General features: G+C 39.5%; 1 protein-coding gene across 1 annotated transcript; it reads right to left on the reverse strand.

Moving 5' to 3' along the window:
• Nucleotides 1-473: 473 nt before the first annotated feature.
• Nucleotides 474-25,449, reverse strand: TSNAX (translin associated factor X). Its single transcript, XM_052806850.1, has 6 exons — nt 25,353-25,449; nt 23,608-23,715; nt 20,490-20,604; nt 18,697-18,827; nt 3,974-4,101; nt 474-2,307 (listed from the first exon to the last, which is right to left on the reverse strand). Exons 1-6 carry the CDS (start codon nt 25,366-25,368, stop codon nt 1,933-1,935), a joined length of 873 nt encoding a protein of 290 aa, XP_052662810.1. The 5' UTR covers nt 25,369-25,449; the 3' UTR covers nt 474-1,932.
• Nucleotides 25,450-26,102: the final 653 nt, after the last annotated feature.

Genomic DNA, 26,102 nt, shown 5'->3' on the forward strand with positions numbered 1-26,102 from the left:
CAATTACTTGCAGTAAATTTAGCTGTGTCAAAAGATACAGAACTATACTCTTACCTGCATCAACTGAAATACTAGATGCATTCATTTGGGGGGGAACCATTCCTTATTAATAAGTATCCTTCTCCTTTCTTTCCCCTCCTCCCATCAGAAAAAAAGCAGAGAAAAAACAAGGAGAGATGTAAAAATGCAGGTACCATTGCCAATTTATTCCAGCGATAAACTTGTTTTGTCATCTGAATGCACTGCATTTTTTTAATTCACGAGGATCACACGAAGTTTCTCTCCTAACTAGTTTTTCGACTTCACAGAATAAGGGAGAAAGAGAAGAGAGATTCAAGATTAGAAAGTGCCCCTCAAAGTATGAATATAGGAATGGAACAAAACTTCCAAGTCAAGTCCTGCACAGTGGGAAACTCACATCATTATTTACCGCTGGGACCGACAGGCAAAAGGACCAATGTACAGGCAGTGACTGCTTTTCAGAATTTATTGTAAAAAATAGTATTAAACAATAGGAAAAAAGCCACTCCTTGTTCAACCGACCACATATTGCTTTATGTGGAAACAATGGAAAAATGTGACAGAAATGTATTTACCCATTCCTATCCATATATCAGATTATCCCTGCTACTCAGGACATGCTCATGGGAAAAATATTGGCAGTATCACAGCATATGGAAGTGGAAATAAAAAACATGCAGTATTTTCAATTGCAGTTGGGAGGCTTATTTCCTGGAGTCTAAAGATCATGTTGTTTTATCTGTTTTCCTTTAGCATAATGTACATTATCAGACTTCATAACTTCAGACACCAGCAGAAAGCCCTGATTTTTTGCCAATGGTGACATACCCACCTCAAAGATAAACGTGGAAGTCAGAATGTCTGCCTTACTTCTGTTTGCAATTTCCTTTCCATAGGAACATGCAGATGATATAGTTCCTGCTAACACATATTCAAAGCTTGGCTAGCCCTTTTTCACTTCTACCAGTTCAACCCCACTGAAGGTCCTCAGGGCAGCACAAACAATGGAGAACAGACGTCCAACACCACACTGCATTTGTTTTGGCCAAAACCTGCTTATCCTAACACCAAATTATTCATGTTAAACACACTCGGTAGGTCTTCTGCTTTTGTCTACAAACAGAAGGATGTCAGATTCTGCATTAAACTGTATTACAAAAAATGTAAACCAATACATTCCACAATTTTTTTTGGTGTGGATTTTCTAGCTCATGTCAGAACTGTGAAGTACCAGTGTTAACTTGAACAGAGCTCAATTTAAACAGAGCCCCAAAATAACAAGTGCACAGTAGTATTTACCTGCTGCAATTAGCTTCGTTATCAATTGGCAAAAAAGTTGACTTAGCTTCAGTTTCATGCTCAAAAGCATTAATCAGAGAAAACTTAAGTTACATGGCACCTTTGAGACCACCTCAGTTTCAAGTCAAGGGAAGAACTTACACATACATAAGTGCATTGTTTTAGGTATGACATGAGTATAGAACCCAAATACTCAGAAAATGGGTCAGCAGAAACCTATGGATAATGCTAAATAACAGTACTTAACCATTTTTTTTCCAGTGCTGTGCTTGCCAAAAACTGGTAACAGCAACCACAACAGTTTGAGGTGACTCACACAACTGACAGACACTGGTGTAGGGTGCAGTGGAAATTTTGGTCATTCTGAAAGAAGATACAATGGAGCAATACAGGAAATTCCATACCGAGAGGACAAAGTCAAACATTTGTTCTCTTGCACATCATAAAAAGTATTTCTGGTTACAAATTACCACTGCAAACAATCTTCTCATAGATAAAACTAAAAATGTCTCTACCTGAAAAGTTTTGAGAAGGGTCAAAACCCCACAAACCATAACTAAAAATCTTTCTCTTAAGTCCTCTTCCCTTCCGAGTTGCAACAGTCTCCTTATTTTAAGGCAGGCCCTCCTCTTGGTCAATCAATTCCGTTTTGGTGGAGAACACATCAGCCAGCATGTGCTTTGGGATTTCAGACCCCCGAACTTTTAACGTGTAGCAGGCATTCTCTACTTTTGCCAGGCTCTGTTTCAAGGTATACAGCTTCTTAGATACTTCGTAAGGTCCAGTGTTGCCAATGAAAGTAAAACCATCATAAATCTGACGTAAGAACTGGCTCAGTTCGAAAGGTGTGTCTATGTCACCATTTCCAACACTGCTGATGCACAGCCGCATCAGCTCTCCAGTTAGATCAGCCACTCCCAGCAGGTAATCTACAGGTGTTACCTTCAGGCTCCAAGTGTGTAGTTGTTTATCGTGGGAATTGGAGGTCTGAGGACAGAACAGAACAAAGTCCAGTAGAATGAACTATGAAAAACGGTTCAAATACACACTAACTTATCTAACGTAACTGGTAATTAAAAACATTCTGGAAAATTAAATTGCATGGCACTTCTACACAGTCTGATTTCAGAAGTACTAATCTCTTTCCAGCATACCAGAAGGTATGAAAGCATCATTTCGACTTGAGATGTGATTTCCATTCTAACATGCATGATAAACATACCCTGCTTCCAGCATCTCTATGTGCAAACAGAATTATCATGTCTTTGTACCAACATTTATTTGCAGTTGCTTTTTTTTTTTGCCTGACAGATCTCAGCCTAATAGATTTAAATTTTCCCTAAAAGGTCTGTCCAAAGTACCAAAGCAATCAAGAATCAAAAAGAGTCTGCATTATGAAAACAAATCGTATCATTTTGTATTAGTATCTTGAATTTCAAAATATGTTTTCTACAAGAAGCTGATAGGTATAATTCTCAGATCCATTTTATATCAACTGAACTCATAAAAATAGCTAAAAAAATACTTCATAAAGAAAACTCATCACAAAGTTACAAGTTCGCTCCTATATCCAAGTTTCCAATACTTTTTATTGCCAAAATACCGGTAATGTGGGAGACAACACAGGTTTCTGTTCCCTTGTTCCCATAACATGCTATCCACCCAAATTCACAAATCCAGTCATGGTGTGTACGCAGGAGTTAACAATTTCACAATTTGTTAAAACAAGTGTGCCACAATGGGTTTGCCTCTGGTAAGAACAAACAAATTTATGCTAAAAACTTGGCTTCTTTGCAAATACCTTACCAAGAGGATGAAGAAAGAATAAGAAGTGCTTTACAGCAGAATCTCTTCAACAGAAGCAGACTCAGGAATTCATCTGAAGCAGTAGTGCTGTGCATTACTGGACATTGCATGTGTACTGCATGTGCATTTCTGTACATTACTACAAAATCGCCTTTTGTCCCGTCAACAATCAAACTGTAGCCAGTTTACTGTGGTTGGTGGCAGTGTCCCTATGCAAATAGTTCTATGTAGCGCAGGGTAGGAGTATGGGCAAGTCAAGAAACAGCAGGTATGGTATTAGGGCTAAGGTATGATGGGATACAAGCTTGTCCTCTGAGGGGAAGCACCAAGATCAATCCCAGGAAGTTACAAATGATCAAGCTAAGACAAAGGCAGAGTGCATTTTAACAGAAGGTGAATACAGTGCCTCCTGTGACTGGTTCAGTGCCAGCAGTAAGATTTCATTCGTGGTGTTCATCCTGCCTTGGATTCATTTGTCTCCCCCAACTTTTGCTACATCACTATACACCACTAGGCCTTGTAGGCAGTCCCAGCCATTAAAAATCCCTCCTCTACATTTGTTTGCTAGTATTTCACTATCCTGGATCTTTCCCCCTACCAGAAGGAGTTCAGTTTGCTCTGAATAAAAAGAATGTGAAATTTATAAACTTGTATTCCACAGATTCGGTTTACCACTTGTCAGAATAAAAAGCATTTTTTGAACAAGTGAGTCAAAGCCCACATGTATGTCTAATACCATACCACTAACTGGCCTTATTTAATCAGATGCCAAAAATGTAACTAAGCCTACTCATTGCATTTCCATCCCAGAAAGATGTTTGTCACATGAGAAAAGAAAAACTTTTACCATGTTTGTTGTTTCTTCTCTGTCTTCCGCTGTAAATATTAGTTGTTTGTTGATCTCTTCAACACTAATCAAAGATCGTGTTCTGATAAAATACTGAAATGAGACTGCCTCAACATATTCTTGAAGTCCTGCAAAAATAGCAGAAGAATTAACCTAATGATTCAAACTTTCCAGCAATGATCCATGCTCACAATTATTTATTTTTTTTAGAAATCTTTTAAGTGAGACTATTTTAAGGTTACTAGCAAAAAGTGCAAACTAAGACAATCCAGAAATAACACTGAAACATAATCTAACAGCACGCTTCTGAAGTATGAAAACCAGACCAAGAACACAGCAGATAAACATTTTCAAGTTCTTACTCCAACTGCATTTTTCAGTCAGAACCTTCTGTAGTATCAGTATAAAGCATCATGTTACTCTCAGAAACACACTGAACAGCAGCTCCCCATCATGTCCCTCAGGGGTCCATACTGGGACCAGTACTGTTTACTATCTTTATCAATGACGTAGACAGTGGGATCAAGTACACCCTCAGCAAATTTGCAGATGACACCAAGCTGAGTGGTGCAGTTGACGTGCCCGAGGGACGGGATGCCATCCAGAAAGACCTGGACAAGCTTGAGAAGTGGGCCCATGTGAGCCTCATGACATGCGACAAGGCCAAGTGCAAGGTCTTGCACCTGGGTCAGGACAACCCCCAGTATCAGTACAGGCTGGGGGATGAAGGGATTGAGAGCAGCCCTGTGGAGAAGGGCTTGGGGGTACTGGTGGATGAAAAGCCAGACATGAGCCAACAATGTGCGTCTGCAGCCCAGAAAGCCAGCTGTATCCTGGGCTGCATCAAAAGGAGGGTGGCCAGCAGGTCGAGGGAGAGGATTCTCCCCCTCTACTCTGCTCTGGTGAGACCCCACCTGCAGTACTGCCTTCAGCTCTGGGGTCCTCAGCATAAGAAAGACATGGACCTGCTCCAGTGCGTCCAGAGGAGGGCCACAAAGACGATCAGGGGCTGGAGCACCTCTCCTGCGAGGACAGGCTGAGAGAGTTGGGCTTGTTCAGCCTGGAGAAGGCCCCAGGGAGACCTTATTGTGGTCTTTCAATATTTAAAGGAGGCTTATAAGAAAGATGGGGACAAACTTTTTAGTAGGGCCTGTTGCAATAGGACAAGGGGTAATGGTTTTAAACTAAAAGAGGGTAGATTTAGACTAGATGTAAGGAAGAAATTTTTTACCATGAGGGTGGTGAAACACTGGCACAGGTTGCCCAGAGAGGTGGTCAATGCCCCATCCCTGGAAACATTCAAGGTCAGGTTAGACAGGGCTCTGAGCAACCTGATCTAGTTGAAGATGGCCCTGCTCATTGCAGGGGGGTCGGACTAGATGACCTTTAAATGTCCCTTCCAACCCAAACCATTCTATGATAAAGGAGCTTTTAAAATAAGGCATTTGTATGATGGAGAGTTCAGATTACTATTTCACAAGTTCACAAAGACACAGGACACAATGCAGAGAAAAAGACTGCAAATAAATCAAAAGCAAGGTGGCTCTCCCACAAAAAAAAAAGAAGTTTCCTTTGTTTCATCTTATTAGCAACAGTAGATACTTCTTTAAGACTGAATTTCCCACTTCTCTATTTTGTGGGAATTAGTGAATAGGCTCCTTAAAACATGCAGGTTAGGTGAAATTCACATTCAGGACAAAGCATCTGCTGTTACAAATCACTCCAGCCCCGCCCCCCCCCCCCCCCCCCCAAATCAACCAGAGAGGGCTGTGACATCCAATAAGAGGAATATACTGAACAACAGCTCTGTCCAAAAGAACTTGTATTCTAAAAACAAGGCATGCAGGAGGACAAAAGGAGGTGGCATGTTGGCAAGGAAATAAAAGATGGGATAACAAATGTAGCTTGTACCAGATTTGTATGCCACCTGCAGCCACCTGCCACAATTTCCTCTTGCTACCTACTCAGCAGATGGTGATTTTCTGTATGCATTATAGCAAAGGTGAGATCTAAAAAAGAGCTTGAATGTCCAGACAGTGATTTCACAGGTTCTGTCAGTTTTTCCTTATGTGCAGAGAGCAGATTTGAGGAAAGCATGTGGGAAAACTTCATAAGCAGAAAGCTGAAGTTGGCAGTGTCAGTGGAAAAAAAGCAGAAACAAACCTGGAACAAATAGCCATGGCAGGACCAAGCTAAAAAAAGTTTTGAAGACAAAATCAATGCATGTGTATATCTGACCTATGGACAGAGAAAGCGCCAAAGGATGACATTAAAGGAAGAGACTGTAACATAACAGAGATGGCTCTAGCAGAGCCATTCTGAGCCATTTTAAGGGGATGGTTTCACTTCGAAGAGAAGCAAAGAGGTGACACTGCTGTATCACACTGCAAGGGGGCCAGGATTAGACAATAGTTTTGCCAGTGCGTGAAGTGAGAGAATGTGGAGGTACCCAAGGGTACCAGAAGTAGAATCCCGGTTCCATTAGAATAATCTTAAAATCCTCAACTGACCTCTTCAGGGCCAGGACCTCAGCCTACAGAGATATGCAGGAAGCTGCAAATTTAGACTTCATCTGGATCAAAGAAAAAGTCTAAATCAAAAAGAAGAGAACATAGATTTGAATAACAGATGAGAGTGGAAATACCCCCCAAAAACTAGCAGTAACCTCAAGGGAAAATTCACTTGTAGAAGGCTTTCCACATTACAATCACAAAAGCGTGATGAGTGAGCTACATTTTTTTTCCTTTTAAATATGTATTTGCAAGATCAGTGGAGGCAATTCAGAATGGCAATTCAACCTGCACCCTTTATGCTTCTCTACAGCAGCAGTGGGAAAGGCAGAAGAACCATGCAGCAACCAAAGCCACACTCAGCACTGCTGTTCACAAATCAGAACACACACAGGGAGCTGCAAGGCTAATTAAATACAATAATTTCATCAACTGAATTCAGGTAAAGCATTCTGGGCACAAGCGATAGAAGAATACTAGATAAAAGCTACTCAGGATCTTCTAAGATAAATTCAGAAGTTGCAGAGAGGTAGATTTCATCACCCATTCTTTTCCTGACTTACCCTCTGATGTAACATGGCCAGTAATCCATTACGAAATTTGGGCTTTTTCTGTGGATAAGCTGTAAGCTACCAGATATAGCAGCACTCAACATGACAACATCTGTGAGAATCGTTCTCTGCTATCTGTGGAGAAGACTATCACATAGGAAGAATCAACTTGGCATTTTCTCCGAGTTCTCGGAGATCAAATCAGCTCTCAGACTTTCTGGTAAACAGTCGTCTTGATCAATCGTAACTTCCAGTTTTGGCTCACTCCACTTTACTACTTCTCCACACATGTTTTGTCCTTTTCCAGGATAAGTGTTTGGCTCCTCAGTTCATTTATTTTTATGTATTTTTTTTTTTATATAGGCATACTTATATGTATGTATACACACACACATTTTTGCTTCCTCTCATCCCACAATAGCTGACATGTTCCACTCTTCTCCTCGCTCCTTCTGTTTAACACCACCATGTGAATGTTGTGCAAACTGTCTGGTTTGTCATTTACTGTCACCCTTTCACAATTCAGGAATCTATCGCCCACTATTTACAAGTAAGCCTTACAAAACCTCATTTAAAGTTGTTACCATTACAAATAGACTGGTAACAAATCCTGGTAACAACTACTTTGCAAAAAAATAGTAATGTTTGACTTTTTTTTTTCTTTTTAAAGTCCTTCTTCCAAAAGTAGCTACAACATGACACTTCAATGACCCAAGACCTTGAAATAAGGTGCTTCCATGTGCAGGTAGAAGGATGTTTAAACATGTTGTGTTTTAGCTTAATGGTAGGACATCCGCTATTTTCAGCAAATAATCCCCAAGGTGAAAAACCCCATCCCATTTCATTACACCATCCAACAATACCCTTCCCCTTATGCTCTTGTTTTGGATTTATTCCAAAATTGGCTTATTTACAGACTGAGCTGCCAGTAATGGAATAGTTTGTAAGACTGCCTTTTATGTAATTTTTTTTTTCTAGTACACAGACCAAAATCCCAATTAAAAGCACTGTATTATTTCTACTAGCACTTCTTCAAATTACCGAAGGTAACAAAATACTTAAGTATTTTGATATTTTATTACATTTACTCAATATAAATAGCTTGTACTAGTGACAAGTTACAGTGACCCAGTATAACAGCTTCCTCCTATATTTTGAAAAAATATTTTCTACATAAGAACTAGAAAGTTACACTGAGATATCTTCTGAGCACATATTATCTATAAAGGAGGAGATTTTGTGCGTGAAAGTTTGTGCACTTTTTTTGCCAGCTGTATCAGCTGATATTCAAGACATTTATCCTTATCTACACATGCAAACTCTGAGAAAGAACTGTTAAGCAGTTTCTCTAAGAAACTTAGCAAGAAATCAGGTTTCTTCAAAAAACCAAGTCACTGGAGCACTCAATCCAAGTGTCAAAAGAATGCATAAGGGGTAGGAAAAGATAGTGCTATTTAAAAAATGAGTAAAGAATAGAAAATTCCTTAATTGCAGGAGTCAGGTTAGGGTAAACAGAATCTAATTCCACCCGAGATGTACATGCATGCATGGACAGAAGTTTTAACCCAGAATGACAGATCAAACAAGAGGTGAGAGTTTCCTCCTAAAATTTTGTTTACTTCATTTCCTCCTTTAAATATCTGTTCAACAGTTAAAAAAATGGGTTAAAATGGATTTCATGCCTCTCAGTTCTTAAGGTTAGCAATGCCAGTGCTACCTGCCATCTTCCCGAATAAGATTCTTCTCTCCCTATTTCTTCTCAAACTCATTTTCCTTCTATCCCTTCGTCCTCTTTCTTTCCTCTTACTCTGTATCTTTTTGTTCACAGAGCAGCCTGGGCTGATGGTTAGGACACAAGCAGATGACAGCCTGTCTTCTCTGACCCAGCTCCTCCCCTAAACTGTGCAGCAGCAATCACATGCCAATAGCAGCCACTAGAAAGATGGTAGGAAAATACACACAGCAAGTTTCTTCCAGGATCACTATATGAAGGGTGGGGCACATTATTTACAGGGCGAGTCATGTGAAACTACCCACTTGCAAATTCATTACAAAATCAAAACAGCAGAGCCACAGCTCTCTCTCAACATCATGTTTAGGCTGGCAAGTTACATTCTCATTAAAAAACAAAACAAAACAAACCCAAACAAACAAAAAAAACACCAAAACCCACACAACCCAGAAAAAAAATGGAGTCATATTCTTGTGGAAATCCCAAACAGAGAAAAAACAAAGTTAAACTGGAGAATCCTTATTACTAAGCTCTGCCAAATATGGGGAGGATGGTAAACTTAAAGAACCCACTTCTACAAGCATATTGATCAATGAAGGGGAGAACTGGTAAAATAAGCAAATAATTAACCACGCACATCAACTGAAACAAGTACAAGCAATAAATTTAAAAATATTAATACACAAATTAAACCATTTTGCTTCAGAGTCAGCATCCTATTGAGATGAAACTGACAATTCACAGCTCAGTCTTTTCCATTGAAGTGCTTTCCAGACTTGGCAATGATTCCTTAGATTTACAGGTCTCTTTGCATGCACAAGTGATAAAACTTAAGTAATTAAACCAAAACAGGCTGTGAAACAATCCAACTGCTTTGTTGATTTTAAGCCTGAAGTCAAAGGTTAATTTTATAACAGTACACTGAAAGAGCATAAAGCCAGCTATCCTCTGAGACTGGCATGCTCTGGACATCCTGTTATGAAAATGGCTCAAAAGAATAATTCCACTCAGGGATGGATTTTATAAAACAGGACCAACTAACAAATACAAATAAAAGCACTAGAACAAATGTCCATAAAATCTTACAAATGTGGGGGGAAAAAAAATAAATCTGTTTCTATTCACTGAGTAATACTTCAAAAGCTGCGTCATTATGGCAGGTAGAGCTACAAGTAGTCTGAATTTTTAAGGGAACTGGGGAGAGAAAAAACAAAGCTAAGTCCACATCCACATAAACAAACTGCTCCATTTTATCAGTCCAGTTTTGAAATTACTTTAGTAATCAGTACAAACCCAGATGTGAATATTTGTCAGAAAAACTTATTTTAAATAACCTTGAACTGACTACTAATGGAATATAAATAATGTATATTACATCTAGCAGTGATTTGTCTAAACTGATTTACTGTTATATCAATAACTAAATTGATGCAAATTTCTCCTATTAAGTACTGAATGCTTTGTTGATTAGCCAATTGCTACTTGACACATCTATGATCACCAAGAAGTTCTGTTCCCTTCTAGCTGCACATGTTGAAGTGATGTATTTCAGATACTGAAGTGTTAATATTGTTTGCACTTTCGTTTAAAGTTGAATACACACCAACCGTAGGGAAAAGGTAATCCCAAGATTAGTCTGTTCTCCCAATAACTACAGAAACAAATACAGGTTCCCTATTTAATAGGCACAGGTGCCTGTGAGAGTTAAATTATTTCCCCAAACGGGCACAAAAACCCCGCGGAGAACTGCAAAGAATATTTTAATCTCTCATTGCAGAGAACAGTTTAATCAAGCCTTTTTGTTATCGTTATTAGAAACACGTGTACATATGACAAATGCTAGGTTTTTTGCAGATGACTCATCATGGATGAGAAATTCACAAGCTTTCATTTTGTTCCTACTTGAAGACCTGAGGAATGTACTGTGGTTACTTTTGTAACCAAGTTTTTTGTTCTGAAGGGTTGGAGTTTTTTTGTTTAATTCCGCCCCCCCCAAATGTAGTAATTCTGAAGAGCAGCCAAAGTTCTACATGAGTTCTTAAAAAACAAACAAAAAAAGCCCAAACTATTCCTGTGACAAGTAGTCTTCCTGATCTCTTTGACTACCTCCAATTGCTTTGATAACTAATACATAGTTTTAAAAGTCATTCAGTTAGATGGCAAATTCTATACTACTAACAGCCCTGAGGGCAAGTGTTCAAGATACCAAGGAAGGGAAGCTCTGACTCAGTCAGGATGTTCAATGATCAAAGAAGGAAGAGCACCTAACACAACACAGCTTCTTCAGCTCAAACCCCAGTGAAAGTTCTCAAGGTGATGTTGTTTCCATGCAACGGCCCCAACTCACTACCATGCCAGAAGTACCAATGGTGGCCGTTTATCCTCATAAATACAGTACAGAAAAAGGTACATCACCATTCACCAACCCCTCTTTCTCACCACATGACTGCAAAACAAAAAACTAATCACGATGCACTATACTAGTTGTTTCCTGGAATGGAGTTCCTCTATGACACATTCTCCTGTGTGATTTTAAACAAACAAAAAAAAAAGGTTCATAGATCTTTCTTGGTCTTCTCTCATGTTCCACCTGCACTTGGTTCCTGTAAAGGCTGGAGAGCTCTGGTCTGTGAATGACTGATGTTAACAGCTGCAGGGTCAAAAAAAATTGCTGAGCCAGAGCACAAGGTCTCCTCCATTTGCTAGCTATAAACTGAATTAAAAGACAAACATCATCACTAGTTTCAGATTGTCATGTAAATAACCGCAGTATTTGCCACTGCAGGACTTTTGGACAGTTAGGGCCTAAGTTAGAACTAGGAAAGGACAATCTTTATTTGGCCTGATCCACAGCACGCATCTTTAAAAGACCGTATATAGCTTCTCTTACAGACTTATGCTGCCCTCAACAGCTCCTGCTGAATTTACGGCTTATGCTGAACTCAATGGCTCATTCAGGGATCAGCTGATAATCAATGCTCACATACTGCATGCCCTGTTTGGTCACGTCTGAATTCACATTCATTTTCCAGGGTTTGTTTTTAGTTTTTGTGTATGGACATACAAACCCTGCAGCAGAAAGTAAAAAAGTGAGAAGCTTTGCAGTTGCTGATTTTTCACTTTCCCTGGAAGAACCTAGGAAAAAGGCATGAACAAGAAATAATCAAAGGGTAGTAAAACACAACAAACCGAAGGTATCAAGTTTCAAACAAGCAACTTGCAGGGTGAAAAAAAACAGTTTGACAAACTTTGTTGGCATACTTGGTGATGTGAGAACATCAGAGAAACAGAGAAAATAACAAAACAGAGAAACAAATTAACAAAATTAGATCTGATAAATATTAGCTTATTCACTGTGAATTCTGCTAATTTTCCAGTATAATCAGGAAACTTTGTTTCCATTTCTGGCCTTTTACCTCTCACCCACAACAGCAAAGACATTAACTTTAATTCTTCAGTTACATCCTGTTCCTGTGTTATTATGTTTTCCTACCATCTTGCAGAAACCTGATTGCTTCCTTCATGGATAGCTTTCCTTTCAAGTTTTAGGTGTATTCAAGCCTCTTCCTGGGTGAGACATTTACAATTCATGATATCTTCCTCATGCAGTAAAAAGCTTTTCCTTTGTATTGCCAACCTACAATTACAATTTTATTACAGTTTTTAAACTTTCTTAAGAAGAAAAAAATGTCCTATTTCTACTGTTCTTGATGTACAGAATAGTTCTTTACCTTGCTATTATTTCAGAAATGCCTAGGTGTCTACAAATACAAAGGTAGCTAGCACAGCTCAAGTATGAGTTGTTCTTTCCATATTATGAATGAAAAAGTTACGAACAAAAAAACAGGTAACACAGAAATCATTACGTGGACAGTTCCTTTAGTGCATGTTCTAATCCAAATCCTTCATACAATACCAAAAAAATCCAGTATTACTTAAATAATCAGTAATCTAAATCTGGCCTGCTTGGATGGACCTCACTCAACTCCATAGCATTTCTTACAGCATCATGTCTGGTGGTCCTACATACTGCAGTTAAAAAACAGTATTCTAGCACCATTAAAAGTATTTCCTTTTCATCCGCGCAGACTTAACTGACTTTGTCCAATCCAGCAATGCAGCTTGTTGCAGTACGATTACACACCTAAGTGACTCTAAACAGCATAAGGCAGGAGACAGAAATAAGTTCCATTATATCATTCTCTCAGAACACAAATAGTGCCTGCACAAGATAAATTATGCGTTAGACTGCGTCAATGCTGAACTTTTACACAGAATTTCCCACACCATCATCAGCAGAAGCAGTCACAGAGCAATAGTTTTGACAAGGTGCTGACATTTTACAGCCTCATCATCTAATCCTATTGAGAGCAAGTGCAGACATGATAAAGAGCTAATGAGCTTCTCTGTGCACACCACTCCACTCACCACTGCTGCTAGCACAAGCACACAGCAAACAGAAAGGTCAGCCAACAATGCTCTAGTTGCATCCATCATCATCGCTCTACGCCACACTACTGAAGAAGCCCCAGAAGAATTATGGGCTCCTCATTCCATATTTTGTCTTATGTACGGCTATCAGCTGTGAAGATAATACCACACCTATACTTGCTCCTAGCAGAATCTAATGACCTCATTCTAAAAACATCAACACATAGTTAAAACTATCACTTCAAGAGGTTTTTCAGTCAAGTTGCCCTACAGAAAATAATTTAACACCTCAAAAGCCTTACAATTCTCTCACACGCTTTTATTGTTAAGGGACAAAAAATTGAGTAAGTCTTCAAATAGCTAGGTATTTCATTTAACAAAATCACGTTAAAAAGGTCATCAATTCAATCCCACACAATGCCAACCTATCAAGCAACTCAGTTTCCCTCTGCATTACACAAGTTTTGCATTTATGCAGAGTACATTTCGAACATGCTTAGAATAATTCCATAAATCCTAACGTGTTGCAGAGCACCCTCTTTCTTGTCTTTAAGGCTTGTACAGGTCTTTCTTGTATACTATTGAAATTGTCTTTAGTATTTTAGAGTTAAATATATATATATATATAAATACCCAAACACACATATATACATATAGAAAATCCTGAAAAATTTCTTCCTCCCCTTCATAAATTCATACAATCTTTTTCAGTCCTTTTCTTGCACAGTCTCAGAATTATTTTAAAGAAACAGTACACATTTCCTCACAGGATATATAAGGTATACACTGCAAAGTGGGGCAAAGGAGCAGGAATTCTATATTACAAATAGTAAAGCTTTAAAAATATCAACAAAGCAGAACATTCTAACATAACAAATGAAGACCTCTACATTAAAAAAAGACTTCATTATTTCAGTATCTCTCTGTTTGCTTATTTAATTATCCCCTGGGACAATCTGTACTGTTAAGAAACGTGTAGAAAACAGTCATCAGTTTTTGTTGTTGTTCAATTAGTGCTATACTCAGTGCTTGAGCTCATGCAAGTGTCCTTTGGGGAAACGTCCTGCGTGCCATTAGCACTATTCTTAATGAGGGAAAGCATGAAACTCCTTTAGTGCTCTGCCAGAATTGTTTTATCTTCAAGTCAAAAGAACAACTGCTTGGAGTAACCCCAAAAAAAGCATCTAACAATTACAAGTGGCAAACAATATTCCCAAGCATTATACTCACAGCACTCTTCTATTTATAGGCTAACAGTTATTATACTGAATAAAATATGTATTAGGCAGCTTTATTATGCAGACAGTCATGATTCCCCAGTTAAGGCTGCTACGAAGGTTTCCATTATAAGCCCAGTTTTGATCCCTTCTACTTTTTCTGTGAGAGGTAGGGTGGGGAACAGGAGGATGTTTCATGTTTGGTTTCAAGACAAAGGAGAATATTTTTAGGAAGTTTGAGGTTAATTGGACATGCTGCTTTTGAGATATGGGACAGAGGCGTTTCTTTATTCTTTTTTGAAGAAAAAAGCAGTTTAATGGCAATGTTTTTGTTCACAAAAAGCTTTTTAACTAGTTCTCCAGAATTTCTTTAAAATACAAAATCAGAACTGAAAACTACATGAAAGGAAGGTCAAGACTTACAGCTCTAGGAAATACTTAAAGACAAAAGATCTAGCACTTTTCCTAGCTACATTTATTTTCAAAAAGGCATGCAAGCTTTTCCACTGTGAAAAAAAGCAAAGCAACAACTAAAGAACACTAGACTTAAAAACAAAAATAAAAGCAACATTCTTAACTCTTAGCACTGTTTCCCTCCCAATTACAGTTCTTCATAAACAGTGGGAGGCAGGGGGAATGAAGCATTCCCTCTCACAGTTGCTCTTTATCTAACTGTCCCCTCATTCTTCACGTCTCTAGGTTTTCTATCTCAGCTTCATAATCCTAGCATCAAGCATCTTCACATCTCTGACACCTCCTTAATCCTAGCTTCAGCACGATCAAGATCTACAAGTCTTTAAGCCTGCATATTCCTTTTTTTGCCATCCCAATGACTAACTGGAGAGTGGAGGATTTAATGAACAAGGTAAGAGTAAAGCTCTGGCTAAAAGTCTGCATTTCATACTTGTCATACACATGAGCTCATTTAAACAATGCCTAAAAGCATTCCCTGTCTTCTCAGTGACATATTCTAACATGCACCCTTACAAAACATGCACAATGGACACCAGCTGGCACAAACTCCCCTCACAGAGAAGCATCATGCAGAAGAGCTAGAATTTAAGTAGACGCTGTGGAAGACCTACAGAAATGGAATGAAGACAACTTATTTCAGTTGGATTTTATATATAGTCTTCTTAATGAGGCAAGAACTGCCTAATTACAGAAACTGTTCTAACGGTTTCCCAGTCCTAACTCCAGAAATGCAGTGGGAGGCTGTGTGTTTCTGTCTTTTAGTTCTGTCCACAAAACCACGAAGTTCAGGCATTTCAGAGACTGCACACCTGATTGCTGGAAAGATGGACAGCAGAGTCTACTTCTTCTCCCCCCTATTATTTAGTGTACTAATACCTCTTCGCCATCCTTTCTTTTTCCCTAGAGAGGTCAGCAAGATTCATTCTCTTAAGTTGTCTCAAGACTGTAGTAAGAAAATTCCTTAATTCCATGACAATTCACCCAAGGATCTGCTGTTGCATATATAACTGTGTGCAGTTCTGGGCACCACATTTAAGAAAGATGTCAAGGTCCTTGAATGCATCCAGAGGAGGGCAACAAAGCTGGTGATGGGGCTGGAAAGAATGTTCTATGAGGAGGGCTAAGGACTTTGGGCTTGTCTAGTTTGGAGAAAAGGAGGCTGAGGGGTTCATGGTTCTCTACAGCTTCCTGAGGAGGGGACATGGAGAGGGAGGTGCTGAGCTCTTCCCCCTGGGATCCAGCGATAGGACGCGTGGGAATGGTTCAAAGCTGCGCCAGGTGAGGTTCACACTGAACATTAGGAAGCATTTCTTTACCAAGAGGGTAGTCAAACACTGGAACAGGCTTCCTAGAGAGGCGGTCAACGCCCCAAGCCTGTCAGTGTTTAAGAGGCATTTAGGCAATGCTCTTAACAACATGCTTTAACTTTTGGTCAGCCCTGAAGTGGTCAGGCAGTTGGACTCAGATGATCTTGTACATCCCTTCCAACTGAAATATTCTATGCTATTCTAAAAGCTTTGCAGCTGTGGACACGTTTGAGTCATCATACACATGTAGCAGGCCTCTAACTTCCTCTACTAGAGGTCTAATTTGGCCTGCTCTACAATGAACAAATACATCTTGGTCATTTTAAGAGGCTGAGATTTAAAACACTGGGGAAAAGTTTTAGAAATGCTGACTTGTTTCTGATAGCATATTTTCAGTTGTTTTCTAAAGAGTTTATTCAGGTCCATTTTGTTATTAACAGATATGTTTATGCAAGTCAGAAATTGATTATGCAGGAGAATCAACATAGCTGACTGTGTGTGAGTATTTACCAAATATACAAAGCAAACCTGAAATGAATTTTTTTCATTAATTTCTTTATTTTCAGGTTGCTATGGCTAGCTTAAGTTTACATATCTTTCATATAAAAAAATCTAACTTTTCAGGTTGGAAAATATGTATTTTTTAAAAACCGAAACCAGTAATTTTTTTTTACTCAGAGGAGAGAATCTGGAAGTAGAAACCTAGCGTCAGGTTTGCTCACTTGCTTTGTAAGACATGGGTACACACAGAACTTACCACATGATAAGTTTCCGTATGTCTGCTATGTAGGCATACGCTATTATGTCTGAGGTGAATGCAAGCTAATTCCAGGCAAGCTGCCCCTCAGTAAAAATAGAGGTAGGTATGCCTCTTTGAATTTACCCACACAAAGCCAGATACTAAGAAAATAGAGATAAATCAGGTGAAGCAGCTGATGCAGGTTAACTGGTTACCCCATAACAATTTTACTCACATGGCAAGGCTGATAGCTTTTATCATGAGGTCTCCAAAATTGACGAGGTAGCAGACCTCAAATGCTGTTGTTCTATAGATAGCATTCTATGACTTACACAGGACTACAAACTTCAGGGGTTATTCAGACAAGGTTTACAAGACAAGTTTATGAAGCTTTCATAAATCTTTGTTCATAAAACTGAATGCAAGGATTTTCAGCTTTTTTAAGCAGTAGTTGAAAATCTAAACACATTTTCAGCATGTCAAGATACTCTGACTAGTATTGTTCACAGTTAGAGGTCATCTGTAGTGTCAGAGTTTTGAATTATTTCTTTCTTTTCATTGCCTCATTACAGTATGAAGCTATAAATAGCAGCAAGACGCACACAGATTAATTGGCTCTTTAAGAATAACTACTTATATTTAATTGGAACAACCCAATGCACCACAGGTAAGAGGACTGTGGAATTGAATTAGAGCCATTGAAGATTAGCAAGGCAAGCTCCTTCTGGTTCAAAAGTGCCAAACAGCTTTCACTGAAGAGCTGGCTCACTCTTAACAAACTTAAGTTTGTGCAAGACATAAGTACAAGTTAACCTGTGCACTGTTTGTCTTGTAAAGTACATCGATGTATTTGGTGCTGATTTATCAAATCAATCCTATGGATATTTTTAAACAATTCAGTCATTCGGGGTAAAACTTCAGCTCTCCTCAGCTGATGAAGTCTTACCTGAACAAGGAAAGATATACAGGATTACAGGGTTCCAAGGTGTTTAAAACAAGATTGATAAACACAAGACACTTTTATGCCATGACCAAGATGTCAAAGAAGCAGTTACATATTTTACTCATGTGTTGCCACAAACAAGGTGTAACAATTTTAGGTAAGATTCAGATTGTCAGCAAAGATTCAGCAAAGAAATACGATTTGACAGCAAGAGTCATGAAAGCACTGGGACTTAGTATCTCAAGGATGTTAGTAAAGACTGCTATTTACAGAGAGGAGCAGAAAAAGATGCAATTGAAACAGATATAAACGCTGATTTAATGCTTGTAACACAGAGGCAGAAGCACATTCTGAGTCTTTGGAAGAAAGAAAATGCTAATCTAAGGGTTTTAATTTATTAACTTTATCAACCCAAAATGGAATCATTTCACAAGACAGTCGCTCCCTCTCTCCTCCCAGAAATTATAACCCTTCAGGTGGAGTAAATGAGTGTGTTGCACATACTCCTCTCAGTCACAGAAGACTAGCCAGTACATTTGTTAGAACTACTCCCAACTTCAGTTTAGGTCAGGGTCCAAAATCTTCCAGTTGTAAATTTAAATCTTTGTTTAACTGCAATGATAAGAATACCGTAGGGCAATAGCCCCTCTAATACCAGAGCTAACTTTGCCAACAACAAAGATTAATCTGAGTCCTGATTTATAACAATAGAAATATGACAAAATTCAGACCTACAGCATGAAGAGGAACCACTGCTACATACAGACAAACTGAGCTTAGTGCAAAACAGCATACTTTCCCTATTTTAAAATAATTTACCTGGAGATATAGCTCTGTGGAACTGATACATGTCTTCTCCAATCAGTTCTTGTGCAACCTGCTTAATCTTCCGTCGGACAGCATCTAGCTTGACTTCAGATTCATTTAGTATTTCTTCACCATTGGGAGCACTGCAATCATAAAACAGAAACTGAAAGAGCAGCTTTCAGAACATGAGCAAACAATTAAAAAAACATTACACATTTTCTTTTACTAACCGATATATTTTCAATGGCTTCAAGAAAAAGCAAAGCTGATATTGGAATGAGAAACAGTTTAACTTTCATTGATACCTACTGTAGATTCTGAAATTCTGTAGATTCTTACCATGAAAATAATCAACCGGCCAAACACAGTTCTGGTAGCATGATGTTCATGCCAGACTAGAATTTTAATTATTGCTTAAGTAAGAACAATGAGAAACACATGCAAAGGCTTCAAAAAAAGTATTCTGGAAAACCAGCAGTATTTGCAGAAGTCCTTCAACTTCTTAAAAAAAAAAAAAAAAATCAATATTTTGCAATACATTACAGTATTGCAAAATACAATACATGATCTACTTCTATGTGTGATTTTTTTTTTTAGGAAGTAATTACGCTATTCGGGAACAGCTGAAATATCTGATTCACAACCACAATATATACTTGGTATTTAAAGTTTAGTTTATCTAATTTCCTTCAAACTTCCCCCTCCCCCACCCCCAAATAATCTATATGCTGTATTAGTTTACAGTCTATTTAAGGAACTACTGATAGGCTGGTCTTCAGAAAACATTTAAAAGCAAACAGATTTCTGAAAGTAAAGCCACAATAATAGTGAAAAAGCAAAGGAGAAGGAAATAAAAATACAGCATGGAAAGCTTCCACTCTCACAAAAACAGGAATGTCTTACAAAACAGGAATCTAAAATTCGGAGTAAAGAGGAGTTTTTTGTTGTTCTTTCCTCTACCAGTTCCCGGCTATCTAGCCCCTGCAGTGGGAGTAGCTATTTACAGTCAAGGCTGTAGCGGTTACTAGAATTATCACAATGCCTCTCTGCAGAAGATGACCAAGTTAAAAAGAGCAACTTCATAATCCCTATTTATAACTGTTACTGTGGTAACTATAAATAGTTACTACTACAGCAGAAATGCATTGGTAAGTAACAAAAAATAAATTAAATTGAAAATAAAAAGAACAGAGAGCTGTTATAACCGTAACACGCAAGACCACTGTTTGACACATACAGTAGACATTTTATACAACAGGCTATGCAAAGCTTCAAATTTGCCCGTTATTCTTCTAGTTCAATTGTGGCTTCCAAAGATTGCTTGAAGACTCATAAGAACACAAAACATGTAGAAGCTCAAAACTTCACACAAAAGCCTCTTAGGTTGCAGTATGTATTGAAGTAAACAGAACCCAGGCCACCTCCTCTTTGCATTGATGACCTAGGGTGGGGCTGTAAAAACCAAAATGGTGAAGTAACTGCAGAAGCAACTAACCTGAAGGAAGGGTGCATGCTCTTCTCTCCCAGCTTGCTGAAAGCTCGAAAACTCTCATCTGCTGTTATACTCTACTACTCTGATCCTGTTTAATACATCAGTAAAACCAACTGAGAAACCTGAACCAGCACCTTTTAATTCCCTAACTCGAGTGTGCATTCATTAGCTCACATCCACCCTAAAGGATGTTTATGCAAAGTTAATTCAATTCCTCTCAACAGAACATTGCAGCTATTAATCACAAATACAGGGAACACTGCAAGGCAGCTTCTAGGTTTCTATGAACACTTCCATGCTCAATGTGACTCACCTGGTAAACCTGTGGAGCAGAAATATTGTTCTTTTGCTTTCGATAGTTATATCACGACTGAGCTTCACAAGCCGTTCATATTTATCATGCCTGGTGTCAAGCTCCAGCTGAAACGCTGCAGAGTCAATCATTACAATAACAAGCATGGTTATCACATGTACAGAGCATAGCGGAAGAGCAGAGAGCCTGTGCTACAGTAACTGCTTATGGGCCCCAGCCCCACCAGCCTTCTCCCTGGGGTGCCTTTTCCCAAGGTGGGCCCTGCATGGGGCATGGCTGCAGAGGCCACCACTGCCTACCACCTGCCAGAGCTGCAAAATTCATCATTAATACTACTTTTGTTTATTAAGTCAGGTTTAAATATAGATCAACCCTGATGATGCTTTAAGGCAGTCCAAACAATTTTAAGGTAAAATACATGTTTTAACTAGTAAAATCTATTCTGCAATACTGCTGTTCAGGAAGCTGACTTATAATTTCACCCAAATTCAGCAAGATAAATTAAAAAATAAAACCCTACAATCATTAGTAAGTAAGATTCACCAGTCTCTAAAACAAAACAAACAAAATTGACTAAGGCACATACACTGTTAAAAATGCAACATTTAGCAAAAAGAACGGTTGCATTTCACATCCCAACTAGACTTGGCCGAACGTCAAGTATTTTAATATCCCTAAGAACTAGAAGTACTAAAGCAAAGTGAGATCAATTATTTAAAATAAGATTTCTGACTTACTGATGTAAATTGTCTTTGTTTAACTACAATGAACACAAAGAAGAGAGGATGTGTATCCGGTTATCACAGTCAAACATTATGAATGTTTCACAGATACCATTAACATTTTATAGACCATTATTCCACTAAATAAACCATTAATAGGTACTTATAAGAAATCTAACACATTTCCTGCATAACTGTCTGAGGTGTTAAAGTGTCCGTGTGAGAAGATGGTGAAAATAAGCTAAGAGGTTACAGTTTTAAAGGGTCTGAGAAGTGAATATCCTTTAGAAAAGCATAGCAGAAAGGTCAGATGAAGCTACAAAAATAACTGTATTTCTCATCACCTTGATAAAAACTTGGTTGCTCCTATTTTGTTCTGTTTTCCCCAATCTTCTTCTGAAACTCTAAGATAAGTCACAAATGCTCCTACTCATCTTTTAAATCTTTCATATGTCCGATCGGTGTGTCTCTTCCAAATTTTGAGAGTCAAGTCCACCACTGAATTTTCATCAAGAAGAAATTTTCCCTCAGATCATAGCGACAGGAACTTGAGGGAGGGTGACTGGTACCTTCCTTTGTAGGATGCCGTATATGACATTTCCAATGACCATTTACAAATTTCATCTACCAGGAAATTCACTATTCTGAAGATATTAGCAATGCCCCAAATCTCCTCTGGACGGTTGTGGCTTTTAGACTTTTACGTTAGATTTTAGACCTGTTAGGGACTACTAAGAAGTGTTTTGTGACCTGAAGTAAAACATGGACAAATACAGTAATCTTTAGCCTAGAAGGATGCAAGAAAACCTACTGTACTGTTGCCTAAAATTGCAAAGGATTAGAACTCAGGGCATTCTCCACGCTAACGCATCGAGACCACACAGCCATTTCCTCCACACATTCCACGTTAATGTCCAATCTATCACTGAAAGCAAAGACTCAAACTATTGATTTTGGTGGTGTAGAATCAGACCATTAATAATGACACTTAATAAATCTCAACCTTACAAACCAAGATACTATCCACTCTCTGTATCACTGAGCTGTCATATTTAAAATGTATTAAGCAAAAAAAGGTGTAACCGAATACTCCTTGGTTTTTGATTAATTATTATTATAGAAGACAATTTCTCATTAATTTTTTAGAAATCTTTGGTGCCAACCAGATAACGATGTCAATTCAAGTACAACATTCTTCCAAAGAGATGAAAAAGAGCAAAATGTGTATAGCCGTTTAATTTCACACATTAAGTTGTTTGGATACAGGCAACATACATAGAAACAGTGCACCACTCCGTTTCACCTTACACAGCTTGCTCAGTTATAAGCCACCTGGAGCACACCTTTTCTTAATGCTTGTGTCTGACATGGGAGACAAAGACCACCAGTGTCTCCGTCTGGGGCTTATAAGCACTAGTGCAGCACAAAGAGGGGATCTTTAATAAACCATGTCGCTTACATCCTTTCTGAAATTAACCAAACGCTGCTGACTGGATCTCATGGGAAAGGAGGGAAACAAGTGTTGTTTTGAATTTGAATTAATGGCAACCTTATGATAAACTGATATGCTTAAGGGTGAAAAATTAAAGTTGAAAGTACAGCTGCACTATTCCTGTCACGGCTTCTCATTTCTGAAGCTCAACTTCGCCTTGTTAGGGCTTGTCTAATGAAAAAGTTCAACTAAATTTACTGAAGTTTAAATCTGGTTTTGTGCAAAATCCTATAAAAACAATTTGGTTGGAGAGAAGTTTACACTTGCTTATTTAAAGAAACGAAAATATAAGCTAATTTTAAAAAAGCACTGAAACTGAAATAAGCGTCTACATACAGGCCTATATTAGTTAGCTAAACTCTTATTTTTAAAAAGTGGATGTATAAGCAGCTACCAACTCACAAATCAATGCATCCAGATTTACACTGAAATAGCTTAGTCATCTATGCACCAGAGCTAAGGTCAACAGCTAAGAGCCTTCTCAGTCTCCCCAAAGGTAGCCATCTCCTCCTCTTATCCCCATGGCTCAGATTCTGCATTACACCTCTGCAGATCTTGCAGTTTTCTGCCACCAAAGGGCTTGCTCACCTTTTGTCTGGCTGAACACTTAGGCAGTTTGCTTAGCATCAGGTTCAGCACAAGCAGGGTGGGGACAGAAAACAGCAGGTAGGATGAAAAAGGAAGCAAGTCATGAGTCAGGTGGAGCTATGTGAAATCCCACTCTCAGGACTTTATTGCACAGAAAGCAAAACACCAAGCTCTAAATGTATGAAGCATGAGTCCAACTAGTTTCAAGTTTCTCCCCCAGAGAAAGCTGGTTTAGTCCATCACTAAATACTAGTAATTTCCTAGCAATTTCTACACTACATGTTTTTATAATCTGGCTTTCCAAATGCTTACTTACATTTAAAAGACATCATCAAAGCTGAAGATGGATTAACATTCTCTTTTTCCTCTCTTCTTTGACCATGTGGAAAATTGTCATGCTTCCGTTTTCTGAACCCCCCCGAGCCTATTAATAGAAGATACACATGAAAAAATACATTTCAAAATAAAGTAGTTTTGCCAGATCATGAGCAGCATCAGAATGCTGTCTTCAGAGCATTCTTGACTGTAGCCATATTTTACATGATAGAGTAAGGTAACTGGATGAACCTTATTACCAGCTGACATCATCTTCATGTTAGCATGCCACTTTTTCCACCACATTCCTAGTGAAAATTAGAAAAAAATCCTAGAAAAAAATTTCAATGGATGAGTGTGGTAGGAACCTAAGTCCTTTTTTTTTTTTTCTTGTAAGGTCTTCACACCCTTTTACGTTTCCTTTCTGTAAGGGAATGGCTGCATGGAAATTCTTGTGTGAGCAATGGCCTACAGGATTAGACCTTCCTCCCCCCCTCCTTTTTTTTTTTAAATTATTTTAAATATTCAGCTTGACAGGAGTCATTAAAACTACAAGTTTTTCATTACTGTAATTATTTGTCATGGGTCTTCAGTAATCAGAAAAAGCAGCAAGGCATAATTTAAGTAGACTACCATTATCCAGGTATGCAGGTTTAGCTCCTGCAGCGTAGCATCTTAGGTCCTTACACTCTGCCCATTAACCAGTTTCTTTTTTCACCCAATATAGCTGTTCCCTTCAACTGGCCTTATATGTCTCTTCCTTAGCCTTCCTTTTCAAACCCTCACCCAGAATTCATCTCTCTTGGACTGTGTTTTACTACTGATTTATACTTTGTACTGTTTCTTCCTTTTGTCCTTCCTTCACCTAGGACTGACTCATTGTGTCATTCATGTTTTAACCGTTCCTCCTTCTCACTACCTCCTTTTTGTGACAGCTGTACATTTTGTGTTCCTAACAGAGGCCAAAATTTGGCACACTCTTACATACAAGCATACGTTTTTGAATATGTGGAGTTCTCTCAATTTCCTTCAAAGAAGAACAATAGGAAGCTACTTAAAAGTTACAGAAGAACACTGGATTTTAAAATGTTTCCGTTTAATTGTTTATTATCCCAAACCAAAACCAGAAGTGGGCGTAGTTACTTTCTAAAAGAGGAAACTGAAAATCATTTTTTTCTTCTTTTCTGTTAGGACACGAGTTCAGGGTTTTGTTTTTCCTGTAGCAGCTGAAAACATTACAAACACAACCCCTGAAATAGTGCAGAGAATTAAACTCTCTACAATATTCCAAAAGTTGGGAACACTATAATGACCTACCAGAAAAAACAGGCCCTCCTGAAGGGGGGGGGGGGGGGCAGAGAGAGAATTATAGAGAGAAGAGGTTCCACTGAATAACCAACAATTTGAATCTCAGAAGACCACAGACTGCAATAACAGTAACTTAGCCTTAATTTTAAATAAAAATAAAAAAGCCAGCTTCCTTATCGTAGAGCCTACTTTCTGGCTGAAGGGAGGTCTGTGTGACAGCCTAGGCTAAACCCACCGACCCAGAGGCCTCAAAGCAAGTGCTGCGTTATTGAAAGTTGATTTTTACCCCTATAAGCCCTTTACAGGCCTAACACACACTCGGCGTTTGGCTGCAGCAACTCCTTTTTTTACCACCAAGGATGAAGATTTCTAAAACTACATTCACAGACATATCTGTAAAGCCCAAAGGAGAGGAAGTACGCGCCCCGCCACCATCACCTTCCTTGCCGCTCATCTCGGTGCCACCGCCGAGCCAGGCCGCGTCCCCCCGGCAACCCGCTCCCGAGGCCCCCCCGCCCCCGCCCCAACGGCGCCGCGGCCGGGCGCCCGCGCCGGTGCCTGACGGCAAGAAGCCACACAGGCGGAGGGCGCCGGCTCGTCGCCCGCGGCGTGGGAGGCGGGGTGCGGAGCTGTGCCGGCGCGGAGGGTGATATCGGGCCTTGCTCCAGCCAAATCGGGGGAGGGCGGAGGGCGGATCAGCGCTTTCGAGCAGGCGGCTCTCAGGGCAGCTAGTCTGCGATCCCGCCGCGGGGGCCTCCCGCGCCCGAGGCACGACGGGACATGTAGTGCTGGGGCGGGGATGGCGGCGTTGTGAGGCCGGGGCTGGCTGGCAGGGCTGTGGTCGGCTGGGAAGCTCCGGTGTTACCGGCCCGCCGTCCCCGCTGACAGCCGGCGTGTCCCGCCACCGCCCTGCCCGACCAGCTGAGCGGGGGGCGTTGGTCCCATCGACTTTCCTCAGCCTGGACCTGCAGAAAGTGGCTGTCATGTCGCCTTCCCCTCACCCCCCTGCCTTCCCTCTCAGGCCCTCTCCCCACTCTCTGTCTCCTTACTGCCCTTTTCTTCCCTGGTGTATCAGGGCCACGGTGCTTTCCTTCCACGCGAGGTGAATTGGAGCACGTCAACAGCCCAGCATAGCCAGTGCCCAGCGGGGAGAGGGCCCCCCAGCACCCAGCCACGAGCTGTACTGGG

This window comes from Harpia harpyja, chromosome 13 (assembly GCF_026419915.1).
Source record: "Harpia harpyja isolate bHarHar1 chromosome 13, bHarHar1 primary haplotype, whole genome shotgun sequence".
In the NCBI taxonomy this organism is placed as follows: domain Eukaryota; kingdom Metazoa; phylum Chordata; class Aves; order Accipitriformes; family Accipitridae; genus Harpia; species Harpia harpyja.